The sequence below is a fragment of the Strongylocentrotus purpuratus genome, unplaced genomic scaffold, assembly GCF_000002235.5.
Source record: "Strongylocentrotus purpuratus isolate Spur 01 unplaced genomic scaffold, Spur_5.0 spur5_scaffold_10, whole genome shotgun sequence".
Taxonomy (NCBI): Eukaryota; Metazoa; Echinodermata; class Echinoidea; order Camarodonta; family Strongylocentrotidae; genus Strongylocentrotus; species Strongylocentrotus purpuratus.
The window spans coordinates 9,339,721-9,352,879 of NW_022145595.1; the positions used below are offsets into that span (position 1 = coordinate 9,339,721).

Here is a 13,159-nt window from a genome sequence, read left to right on the forward strand (position 1 = left end):
CGAGTTTGCCAAATAACCTGTTATCATAACTATCCCGATTGCAAATTAAAAATGTTGGGTCTTGTTTCCAAAATATCCCGCTATTTGGGAAATAGCAGGCTAATTTGCGCCCGCCTGAGCTACTTTGTGATGAAGGTATCAGTCTGGTGAAGACGCAATTTCGAGCTTCGGGATAATATCCCGAGTCTGAAAATAGCGGGTTATTTGGCAAACTCAAGCTGATGAAGACAGGCAAGAAGGAGATGAGTGTGTATTGTGCTATTCAAGAGACATATGTGTACATGTACCGGTAATCATGTAGACACAATACAGCCTATGGCTCGTTAGTTCAAGGCAGCACCGTTTAAATGTTCACCCAATAATACAGTACATCATTACCAATGGGTTATAAATTAGATTTAACTTGAATACTATATACAGTCAAACCTGTCTATAGCGACTGCCCAAGGGAAACACAGAAAGTGGTCTTTGTAGACAGGTTCCTTTAGTATAATATTCAATGAGAAACCATTTTCAAGTCAAACAAAAAATGTGGTCTTTGTAGACAGGTGGTCACTAAAGCAGGTCTGACTGTACACATACAGGACAAAAAAGACTGTGTGACAGCCCCCCCCCCTCCCCCCCCCCCCCCCCCTCCACAAAAAAATGATGCCAGATGCTAGAAATTCACTTGAACCAACCTATGGGCAAGCAAAATCATATTGCACAAACCCACTTGGGCAAGTAAAGTTGAAGTCTTTATACCAATGGTATCAAGTCCCACGAGCCCATTTTGGCAACTGCAGAATACTAACGTAGTGGCATATATAGCACAGGCATAATACCATTTCAAATTAAAGCAGTGTAAATATTTTGCTTCTTTTTTTGTCATGAAAAAGAAACAATGTAAACAAACAAGTCCAATATAACTTTGATTCAAAATTCACAATTTGAATACACACATCGTGATCGACAAACACTGTTGATACTAATTTGTAATTAACAGCACTTCATCACTTGAATCATAATAACTTCACAATGGATTTGAAAAAGGAAGCATATGTCTTTCCTAACAAGTTTATCCAAGTTTTTACCAAAATAATATCATACATATTGTCTCCTTTTTATTCTTCTGTACTGCGGTAAAATAATAGGTTGCCTTTATTTCTAAAGGGCACAAACCATTGAAGATATAAGTCTGGGATTCAATGAAAATGATCTGGAAAAAAAAATCTAGAACTTCAAAATGGTGGAGGTCATTCCTCTTGCATAGTTTCAAAAGTAATTTTAGGCAAAAAAAAAATCACCCCAAAATATGAACAACTCTGCCTCATTCTTTCACACATTCATACTCTATCCTTAAGTAGTATATGATGCATAGACCTCTTCAGAACAGAGGATCAACACAAGTGCAACTTCTCTTCAAATTTTTGCCTTCAACACGAAGCACTTCACTTTGTTCATATTCCACCTACTTAGTTTTCCTGCAGCACCAAAAACCTGCGTACACTGACAAGGTTGAACAATCTACTAGCGCCTATGTTGATTAATAAATAATTCATGAACTGTATTAACATACATGTACCACTGGATAAATGTTTCAAACATCGAGCAGCTTTCCCCCTTTAACACAGATACCACAACCGAACCTCTTATGTTTACTTTGCAAATACCGGTATGAAGGCTAAACATCCTAGTTTGGCTGAAGAAGGCAGAAACTAGCTACAATGGCTTAAACATAGGTCCTAGCATGAAAGCACACTGTCTTGCTGCTCTATGGGAGCAAAAAAATGCAAATATTATGTGCACCTGCTTGTAATCTTTGACATCTTAACTTTTTTTGGCAAAAATAGAAATGACCCTGTCCACTTTTACTACATCTCTGATTCAGTGTATTACATCCTGAAATCTGATGTTCTTAAAAAGAAAAGAGTCCTTTGCCACCCCCCCCCCCCCCCTCACCATCTACTACCCCTTTCTCTTACAGATGGATGTTTAGGCTTTGTTCAAGACTTACTGATGCTGGATGCGATTCTTGCAGGCTTCACAGTACAGCAACTCATTGATGACAAAGAATCCTGGGTAAAAAAAAGGAAAGAGAAGAAAATATGGAGAAGTGAGTGCCTTGCTAATAGAATGATAATAGAAAGGATATCGCTGAACTCAGACATTTAGGCCCAAATTTGTTAGTGAATCAATAAATTTTGTTTCCCCTTGCGAAATGAATTCTTTCCATCTTTGTATCATGGAATACACCAGTGATTCATCCAAGAATAATGCCAATGTATGTATCCAGTGTTCAGCTTTATTAGTAGGTTTCAAAACTTGATAAAAATGTCCTTCCCTTGCCCATAAAAATAATATCTATGAGCTGGCTAACTATTCATTTGTATAACATCTAATACCTTGTTTTAATACACTAAATACACAAACAAGTTTTGATACATAATTCATGTATGCTCTGTGTTTACAACAACTTGGATATCTACCCCGGTTCTTTTCTTTTTTTGAAATAAAATATAACATTAAGACATCTCTACATAAATACCAACATTTTTAATTCATTTTATGAAATCATTACAAAATGATGATAAAAGGTGAGTGCACCCAATTTGAAAATAAGAAACAAATAAAAGATATATGATAAAATATGGTTAATGTGATAAGCATTTTTTAAAGTTATAATTAATATATCCATTTTGATAGTGCTTTAATTGATGTGCTATCCCCATGTAAGCTGAAACTTTAAAGTGATGATGGTTGTTATGGCTACCAAGAAAGCTGCATATAACAAGATGGAAAGCAACTTTGACGGATCGATTAATTGATTAAACATCACTATATTTGCTCAGCATTTATATTCATTGACTTCAAAATCAAGAATTGTAATGTATGGAATATCAACATGTATTAAAACTTAAGCAAAAGCCTAGGAATACATCCTTTTGTTTATCACAGGATGAATATATGAGTGAGGAAGCTGAAGGGTGACACAAGGATATAAAGCCTTTCACCATAAAACGTAAAATATCATGGTATATGACATTTTTAAATGAGAGAAAAAGAATTTGTTATTAAATCAAAAGCGAAAGCAATTAATAATGGTTCTGTAATTTCATGATAAATATGTGAGTCTGTAAGCTGAAGCATAATCTGAGGAAATAAACCCTTTCACCATATTAAATAATATTTGATGATGTGTGATAAACATAAATGAATAAGCGGAAGCAATTAAGAGTCAGAAAATATAACCTTGAATTAGAGAAAAAGAATAAATTAGTCATGAAGAGAAAGCAATTAATCCTTAGCTTCCATATATTTCATGATAAATATGTGAGTGTGTGAGCTGCATCATAATCTGAGAATATAAATGCTTTCACCATATTAAATAATATATCATGTATAAAACATAAAAGTATGGCTGAAGCAAAATCCCAAGAATATACCCTTGAATGAGAGAAAAAGAATGGTTAGTCATTAGATTAATAATGCCTCTGTAATACTTTTTAGACGATTGTCTTCATATTACCTTCTTCACCATCATCTGTTGAGTTGGTAACAAAATGGTGAGTAAAAGTTATCTCAAATCTAAATTTTATTACCCTTATTTCTCTTATGTGTAGTATAATTACATAAATATCTATCCTGAATACCAAAACACTAATGATAACTCAGTTTTTAAATCTTTTGAAATCTTATGGTAATATTGAGTTTTCTATAATACGTTTAAAATTTGGAAAGAAATGAAAATATTCTACATCTTGACAAGATATGGATGCTACAAAAAGGATTGTGAATTAAAAGAGATCTGTTTCATTTCAATCACAACACTAAAGAATCGATAGAAATTCTCTTTATGTATGTGTTGCATTAGAAATAAATACAAACCATGTAAACCATTCTCTTTTTAATGTCTTATCAGAACATTTCATTTCTGTTAATCTTCATTAAATTATCAACTGATAGGACATTTTTACAGGATTACAGTCTCTATTTAAATATAAAACCAAGTACAACAATCACTATTCCTCCACATTAAATCTCAATTGCTTTGAGAATAAGTTTGTTGACCCCATCTGACAGTGATGAGGTAATGTTCCTTTGAGTGGTGACCAATTCTCACCTTTATTGCGTAGAGATGAGGCACACGATTCACAGGTGAAGCAGGTATCATGGAGAGGGTTACCACGTACCTTCACAAACGGACCCCTGTACAGGAATAGAAATGAACATGTTTGGTTAATTTTTTTTTTTAAAGAGAGATTTGAGTTGGTCTAGTGTTAATGTCCGTGGTACAGTCAGCTCTCTGTCTTTGCCTACAGATTGAATCTGATCAAACGCAAGTTTAAAGCCTGTCTGCACTACTTGTAGCTACTTGCGCTCTCTTTATAGCAAACAATGCGTAATCGGTACCCGTTGGTCCCCCATGATCCCCTTTTTCTTATGTTAATTGAGAGCTGATTTGATGAGATAACCACCTGTCAGTTACCATGCAGGGAGGTATAATCGCTTCTGGCCAAACTAGTGCAGACAGGCTTTAAAACTGATTCATGTGTTTCTGATGGCAACAGTAAGGTCAGTCCGAGATGTATGTAATAATGTCTGCATGATGCGCATCTGTAAAAACCCATCTCATCGCCTCTGTGATCCGAGGGGTATACCATCTTCTCTCACCTTCAGCGGGGAAAAGATAGTAGCCCTGAGATCGCCTCTGCGATGATAGTTTGACGCATCACAAGGACAGTCAGTAATTATTTGTCGACTACTGTGACAGTGGGGCCTCGTTTGCCATAAATAAATTCAAGCCAAGTTGGTTAAATTTCTTAAAGCTAAAGACCAGTTATGGTCATGCGATTGCATTGTGAAAGAAACGTTGTGAAATCGATCAGAAAAGGTTGATCATCTAGCATAGATGTACTGCAAGGTTCTGGAATCATCAAAATGATAAGAAATTTGGCCAAGTCTTCATGAAGTTAGAAGCACTGTACACAGAAAGATGTATATGGGACTACACACACGTGCGCGAAATGTGCATTTCATATCTCTCAACAGGCGAGAGATACACTAATTTACCAAATATATCAATTAGTAGGTGGTTTCCCGTCAAAATTTTTATCATCATGTAATATTCAAAACATATTCTTTCACATGATTGGTAATAAGAGCTTCCATTTCATTTTTTGAAATTGGGGTGTTTCCAATACAGGTCTTTACCTTTAAGCTTAAGCAAGTTTTTTATTGAGTACAATCCTCACTGTCTTCAGTGGCCAGAATGAGGTACCTCTACTCAAGAGCAAATAGTTCTTGTTGAACCTGTTTAGAGAGGTCACTTGCCTATGGTCACGAGCAGAATAGTTTCCATTATACTGCCTAAAAAGACAGGGGGGGGGGGGTGTTTCACAAAGACTAAGATCGACTTTAAGTTGGACTTAACATTCATGCCACGGTTTTCTCTCACCATTAACTGCCATTGGCCTCTCAATGGACCTACAAATCATGGTCACAAATCTACAGAATTCACAATTTTTTAGATAGTTCATTATTAAAGGAAAAAATATTTTCTAAAGATCATAATGGTGAGAGCATACAGTGGCATGAATGGCCTGCCATAGTTAAGTCCAACTTAAAGTAGATCTTAGTCTTTGTGAAACACTCTCCAGGGACCCGTTTCACAAAGCCACTTTTCAATGACAAATGACAAAAGTCAGTGACAAATCTGCTGATAACCAATCAGAAGCAAGGATTTCAGTCGCTTATAACAAAAACAGTCATTTGTCACTGATGACAATTTTGTGAAACGGCCCCAGGTGATACTATATCCACAAACTCACATGATATTCTGGTTACATTTGTGGCAGACTGGCAAGGCATTCGCTGGTTTTGAGCCCCCAGTGGTTGGCTTGGCAACGGGAGCCCTCACAGAGCGAGTTCCACCTGGTCGGTATCCAGGGGCTGGGGCAGGGGCTTGGGCTGGGGCTGAGGTTTGCTGACCACCATAACCTGATTGAAAGAGATAAATGGGAAGAAGAGAAAGTGAGAGAGGTGTAAAAATAATACTAATAATAATACTAGTACTACTAGTGCTAATGCTAATGATAACAAAAACAACAACATTTTATGGATGCAAAATGTGACAATTTAGAACTTTTGCTTCATCGGTTTGCTTCGCTTCAACTTCTGCTTCACTTCAACTTCTGCTTCACTTCAACTTCTGCTTCACTTCAACTTCTGTCCCACTTCAGTACCGGTAACCTGAAAAATAAAAAATATTACTTACTGCTCATGGTCAGTTACCATGCCGTTGAGTTTTATTAATCCAAATTAATTTCAAACAAATTTCCTTATTTTTGTGATACTCTCTCCCGTTCAATAGCTGACTTGTGTATTGATACATTTTTTTAAAATTTTTTTTTTTTTTTTGGGGGGGGGGGGGGGGGGGGTTGGGGTGACATTTTTTTTTTTAACAACAACCAATGAGGAGAGCCCTTAAACAGAAGTTGATATTTCTTTCAGGCAATCACCAGGCATTGGTTGTTGTTCTTGTTGATGTTGTTAAAAATTGTTATTAGTATCATCATTTTTGTATACTTTCTTCTTCTTCTTCTTCAAGATAATCTGCCTCCTTCAATACTGAAGATTCTTGCAGATGCCGTATATACTCGGCCTGATTGGGGTGTGCAGGTGGACCATTATACCATGGTTTCCCCCTACTCTTATACGAATAGTGCAGTGGGTTCTTAACGTGCAAGGGTGGTGACTCTCCTAGACACATGACCTCCAATTAACATCCTATCCGAGGGACGGAGTGTTTTCCCCTTAACATAGCCTGCATCTATGAAACAAGGGGAGGGGCACGTTAACACACAACGCAGGCTTCAGTCATTCGCCTGGGTTGGATTCAAACCCGAGATCTTTGGTCCGACAGGTAGACGCTTTACCCACTGAGCCAACTCGCCTCCTTCCATTGTCTATGCATGTAGTTAAATGTCATTGTGTTCTTGAAAATGAAAAGATTTGTTTTATTATTTGTAAAAGAGTAACTTATACATACCTCTATCATCTTCTCCAGCTAGTTGTTGAACCTTCTTGAAGCTGGTTGACCTGGGGCCTTGGCTGGACCCTGGAGCATACGCAGAGGGTTTCTGCCAGGCAGCCGGGGCTTGTTGATCGTCATCACTGAAGGTGGGAGAGGAGAGAGAAATGGCTTTTCATTAAAGGTAAAGACAAGTATTGGAAACTCCCCAATTTCAAAAAATGAAATGGAAGCTCTTTATTACCAATCATGTGAAAGAATATGTTTTGACTAATACATGATGATAAAAACTTTGCCGGGAAACTGCCTACTAATTGATATATTTGGTAAATTAGTTTATCTATTGGACTGTGAGAGATAAACGTACGTGTCGCGCACGTGTGCGTAGTCCCATATACATCTTTCTGTGTACAGGTACAGTGCTTGTAACTTTACGAAGACTGCGCCAAATTTCTTATCATTTTGATGATTCAAGAACCTTGGAGTACACACCAATACTTATAATTATGCTAGATGATCAACCTTTTCTGATCGATTCCACAACATTTCTTTCAAAATGCAATCGCATGACCATAACTAGTCTGTATCTTTAAAGTACATTAAAATAGTAATAACAGAAAAGTTCTTACAGAGCACATTATACTTTTGAGATAGGTCTCAACATGCTTAGGAAAAGGTAAGAGAGGAGCAAAACAAAAAAGAAAGATTTTGGAAGAGAATATAAAAATCATTGCCTTAGCAAGGGAAGGCATATGTGCCCTGCAGCAAGTAAACAAAAAAGATGAGAAGAACAGGAAGCTAGGAAAGGAAAGGGAAAAGATAGCAAGTAAAAGAAGAAAAAAAAGGAGAAATGGAGAAAAGAACAAATAAAAAGAGAAAATGGGAAGAGACAGTGAAAGGAAGATGGAAGGACCACCTCCCAAGACCATCTTTCATACCCTGCAGGGCCCTTGAGAAGAGTTGTACTTGAACTGATAAGGCTACCCCTGGGGAAACAAGATCACGTACCAGCCAGGATTTGCCCCCCCCCCCCCCTTCCCCAAGGAGACATAATGGATCAGTGGTCTCGTAATCAGGAGGTCCTTGGTTGGATATCAAGTTGATGCGCAGTGCCTTCGGTAAGGCATTAATCCTCATTACCAAGTCCCTCGGAGAAGACTTAAACCGTCGGTCCTCTGGTTGCTTACTTACAAGCAGACACATGCTTTCTTAGCAGTCAGGCAAAACAAAACATCAAATCATCAAAAATATTGTGAATTTGCATTTCATCCACTGTATAAGACCGGCGCTCCCTTAATGATCCAGTGTCCCCCACAAACACTCTGCCACTGATGACGGCAATCATTGGATTGCAATTAATGTGGGATGATTGCTTCTAGGACATTACTCCCGTGGGACAATTAGCTAGCTCGGACGGTACTCATCCAGGAGATTACCAAATAGACGATCGTTCCAGATGAGAACCACACAGTTTAGATGAATGGCACTTTCCTTTATGGGTCATTTCCTTAGTGGTCTATATGGGGATGGGGGATGGGGGAATTGATAGTCTTAAAGGTATTTCTATTGGAGCCTTCTTACTGTCCCAGGTGCCATGCCACCCTTCTGTCTCCTGTAACCGTCAGGCGGATTCTTAGCAGAGCACTCCTCCTCAGTCAGACCGCAGCGTGCGCGAATTCGCTTCCATTTATTCATATCGTATGCACGAATTTGCTCCTCATGAATACGTAATAAGCAAAAACATGGCACAGTTCTCATCTTTCTGCTATGCTCAGGATTCATTTAATGACATTGAATTCGTCATGAATATTGAGCCAGAACTATAAACATTATAATGTACTATTCAATAAATAGTGAGTGAAGTTTCAAAATGTGAAAAAAACACCAAAAAAAACTTGCAAAAAAAAATATTTGAAGAGTCGGATATACACGTTAAATAACCATTTTTATCGGGGTGCATCTCGCTGAATTTTGGCTTACCACATAATGTAGATATTTTCCTAACATAATATTATACTTCCTGTGAATGTCTGTCTCAATACCAGTCAGGAACAAGCAAAGTAGTAGCTAATGCATAATAGACTCCGGCGGAAAATAAGACATGGCCGATCGACGAGCGTTTCGCATCGAGATCAACCGGGGGATACCACGTTATATATAGCTCTGCGTCGATTCGCGGTCCAACCAGTCTGCGCGCTATACGTGAACACGCACGGAAAATAGACGGAGATTAGGGATATTCATGAATTATTCTCGTGTGCGTAACCCCCGGTCGTAGAGGCTTATGTATTGCCCCACATACTTATTATTGTGTACGATACTCATGCGCTACATAATTATAGAAGTGAACGGAAAGTACAAAGTTGGATACGGATACGCACACAAGTACAATAAAGAATTCCAGCTCTAGGGACAGAAGAGGGGATTTAAGTGTCTATAAAGGCTATTTTTGGCCAGGCTTTGATATCATTTTAACAAAGAAGACACATTATTCGTTATGAAATGTATGTTTGTGTAAATACAAACTTTCAGGGGGGGGGGGGGGGCAATGTTATTGAAAATTGAAAATATGATTGTTCCCATCCCTGCTATTAATTTCATGGTTGTAAAAATCTGAAATGTGTTTTTATATTTGTAAACCATGGGCTAATTAGAAGAGCCTTAAACAGGAATTTCTTTTGGTAATTCCCAGACATTCGATGATGGTAATATTTTATTTCATAATTCTTTTGTCAATTGCATTACTCCAGTTCATGTGTATTCCTGGAAATAAAATATTACAAAATTCTTTCCCTTATTCTCTTTTCTGTTTGATTTTGTTTTAAAGTGACCCGCGGAATATATATATATATCTGGAAATTTATTTTCGGGGTTTGTTTGTGTGTAATATGACCCTTGGATAGAAATATAAGTGTGCCTTGGGCTGAAGGGCTCAAATAAAACTTGTAGAATTCTTATTTTCATCTTCAACATCATTATCACAATCACAATCGTCATCGCCATCACAATCATTATCATTATCATCATCACCATAGCCATCATCGCCGTCACCACCTACATCATCATCACCACCATTAGCATTGCATCACAATCATCATCATAATCACCGTCATCATGATCATCACCATGCACCACCGACATCGCCATTAATTGCCATCATCACCATCACGTTAACGACCAGCATTGCCATCATAATCACCCTCATCATCACCACCATCAGCATTGCCATCAAGATAATCATCGTCATCATGATCACTGTCATCATTATCATCATCACCATAGCCATCATAATCACCGTCATCATTATCATCATCGCCATATCCATCATGATCGCCATCACCACCGACATCATCACCACTGCCATCATCATAATCACCACCATCACAATCATCATCACCAACATATCAAAATATGTCAATGCTTGACTATTTATATTATGTTTACCCTGTGAAGGTACTATTTCTGGATGAAATACAAATCTGCAAAATATATCTTTTAAAAGATTGTTTTTCTTTTGTGGGGGGGGGGGGGGCTATTATTTAACAGGTCTGTGTAATTCACATTTCTAAATCAAAATTCATGCCAACTAACCCAAGAGAAAACCAGGTCTGGTTTCTTCTGAATAGCCTAGTAAATGGACAAAAAAATGTATTATTTAACACTACTACAAATAATAAATGCGATAGGACTAGGAATAAAATTTGCATTTTCTAATATTTATATTTATTTATAAACTGACTTTGACATTTATGTTGAGACCATCATACACATTAAATGTGTCGCTGAGAATAAAAGTATTATTAGAGTTAAATATTGTTAAATTGTATAAAGGTGACAGTTCAGTCAGTTTTCTATTAATATAATGAATGCATTGTTCGTGTGAAGCTCCGGAATCCCACCTTGGAACTTTGGAAGTATCAGAGATTTTTGTTTTATTGAAAGGAATAAGCTGAACAAAATCCTTCTCGTCCTTCTCCCAAACTCCCCGTTCAAGATTGTTTGTTCCAACGTGAAGCAAAACTGCGGTTGAGTCTTCAAATAAATAACCATTAAAACGAACAAAGGCATGGAGTCCGGTAAATGTTGATCCAGGAATGCAATGAAGACTGATGTGTGATGTCTGTCAATGTCCCGCAAGCTTCGATGGTTGAGTGCGTCTGTCAGAAAAACAACAACAAATGATAAGAAGAATAAAATGTCTTAGTTCAATGTATGGGGATTTAAAAAGATCTTATCAAAGTAGCTAGCCATTTATGGTAGACAAAACTGGCTTGCTTTCAAATTTAATTTTTAAATGAAAACAAATTACAGGTGTCAGATTCATGAAGTTTTCCCTTCATTTTTCAAGATGTGCACAAGTTCTAAAATGTAAGTATTTACCTTTGGCTTTTTGTTTTAATTCTGCTCTGTTCATAATCATAATATTAATATATAGGTCTACAACTCGCAAAAGGAAATGCTGCTCATTTCTGTGGCTGGCTGTAAGGTTGGAGTTAAGCAGAAGGCAGAACCAAAGTTTGAGAATTCCAAATTAATATAATTAATTATCCTGTAAGTAATTTGTCATTCTAATAACTAATATCCAGCTCAGCTCAACTCAGCTCACTCGCTCAGCTCAGGATTCCAGTACAATTCGATCAGTTATCAAACCCCTTCATTACTTGTCTAAACATGTTTAAACCCTTGTAAATATACATTTGAAACATATCATTTGATCTAGATTTATAATGAATAGCAATGACTAATGAGCAGTCGATTTATTTACATTGCTGTCGATTTGCGACAACAAAAACTAAAAAGCTGACAAAAATATATACACATGGGACTACATAAATTCCTGCTGTATGCGCCACACAATGGCACAGCGTGCAGCGACACACAAGAAACCCCGCCATTCCTGACTAAAAGGCCGTAGCCATAGCAATTCCCCGCGGTTTCTAATCATTTTCCGTCTACTTCCGGTAGATTTCCAAAATATAGTCCAATAATTTGGGCATATTTCTTATTCAAACATTACTTGCATCTACGTGTTTTCAACATCAAATGATGGACTGGTTATCAAAGACGACGTAGGATGCAAAAATTCGAAATAATATTATCAATACCAGTCAGGAACAAGCAAAATACGACACTATGTAATGAGTAGTTAATTTCCGAGGACTAAAAAACGCTCTTTTTGTTTGCGATAAAAGTAAGCCCAAAATGTAACTAATTTGGGCAAATTTGGTGTCAAAGAACAGCGAAAATTTCAGAGATTGACTTACCCCACGATTCCGCCATGATGAATTGCACTGTAAGCCATACGAGGGCGAGAAAATGATGCTACCAAAATCCCGTGGCTGGTCTCGTGTTTTACGAGAGCGTTGTAAGCGAGCTTTTCACCGAACGGGAATCTGAATAAAAATTGCCGCACAGCCTCATTATCGCGCACGCTGCGGTCTGACTGTCCTCTGGAGAGTTGAATTGTTTGTGGACCAAACAGGGGGTGACAAAATATATTTGATGCTCCCCCAAAAATAACTCCACACCCCAAACCCACAGAACAATTCTTACTCGTATCCAGACACTTACCCCCCCCTGGAAAACTACCCCCTGGACAGCTACCCCGTAGGATAGTTGTCATAGGGAGTAGTTGTCTGGGGGTAGTTGTCTGGGTATTAGTTGTCCGGGGGTAGTTGTCCTGGGGATAGTTGTCCGGGGGGTAATTGGTTTAGGGGGTAGTTGACCGGGGGTGGTGATCCGGGGGGTGGATATCCAGGGGGTAGGTGTCCTAGAACCGTTCTTACTATCTATTGGTTGGTGCCATGCCCTCTGTTTGTCCTCTGTAACTGTCGGCTACATTCTGGGCGGAGTAGATCCCCACTGGAGAGTTGAACTGTTTGTGGACCACGTTTGGAGCCGACTGGGGTTGTTGGGCCGCTCCCCCGCCCGATCCAGGGAAGAGGCGGGGTTTGGCGTTGTGACTGCTTCCTGCATGCTGGAATTGCTGTGAGGGAGAGGGAGAGGAGAGAGAGAGAGAAAAATACATGAAGAATTATGGTGCAGTGTTTTAGAAATTCAAAAGTGTTTTTTTTTTTTCTCTAATTCGATACCAGTGATTTACAAATCTTGCTGAAAGGACATGATTTTCCGGGATTATTTTCCGTA

At 38.1% G+C, this 13,159-nt stretch overlaps 1 protein-coding gene and 1 long non-coding RNA gene across 9 annotated transcripts in view; both read right to left on the reverse strand.

Annotated features, from left to right (window-relative positions):
• Positions 1–13,159, reverse strand: part of LOC592242 (PDZ and LIM domain protein 5) — a 99,343-nt gene that overhangs the window by 37,544 nt on the left and 48,640 nt on the right. For 7 of the 8 annotated variants that reach the window (XM_030979403.1, XM_030979405.1, XM_030979408.1 and 4 more), the window contains 6 exons: positions 12,799–12,998; positions 7,031–7,155; positions 5,811–5,979; positions 4,103–4,188; positions 3,509–3,523; positions 1,997–2,057 (listed from right to left, as the gene is read on the reverse strand). In XM_030979403.1, coding sequence (XP_030835263.1) covers positions 1,997–2,057; positions 3,509–3,523; positions 4,103–4,188; positions 5,811–5,979; positions 7,031–7,155; positions 12,799–12,998 — 656 coding nt within the window. The remainder of the gene's footprint in view (positions 1–1,996; positions 2,058–3,508; positions 3,524–4,102; positions 4,189–5,810; positions 5,980–7,030; positions 7,156–12,798; positions 12,999–13,159) is intronic. The other variant, XM_030979406.1, reaches the window with a different exon arrangement.
• LOC115921656 lies at positions 10,790–12,454 on the reverse strand. Its single transcript, XR_004063020.1, has 2 exons — positions 12,277–12,454; positions 10,790–11,169 (listed from the first exon to the last, which is right to left on the reverse strand). It is a non-coding gene; the product is annotated as an uncharacterized LOC115921656 (long non-coding RNA).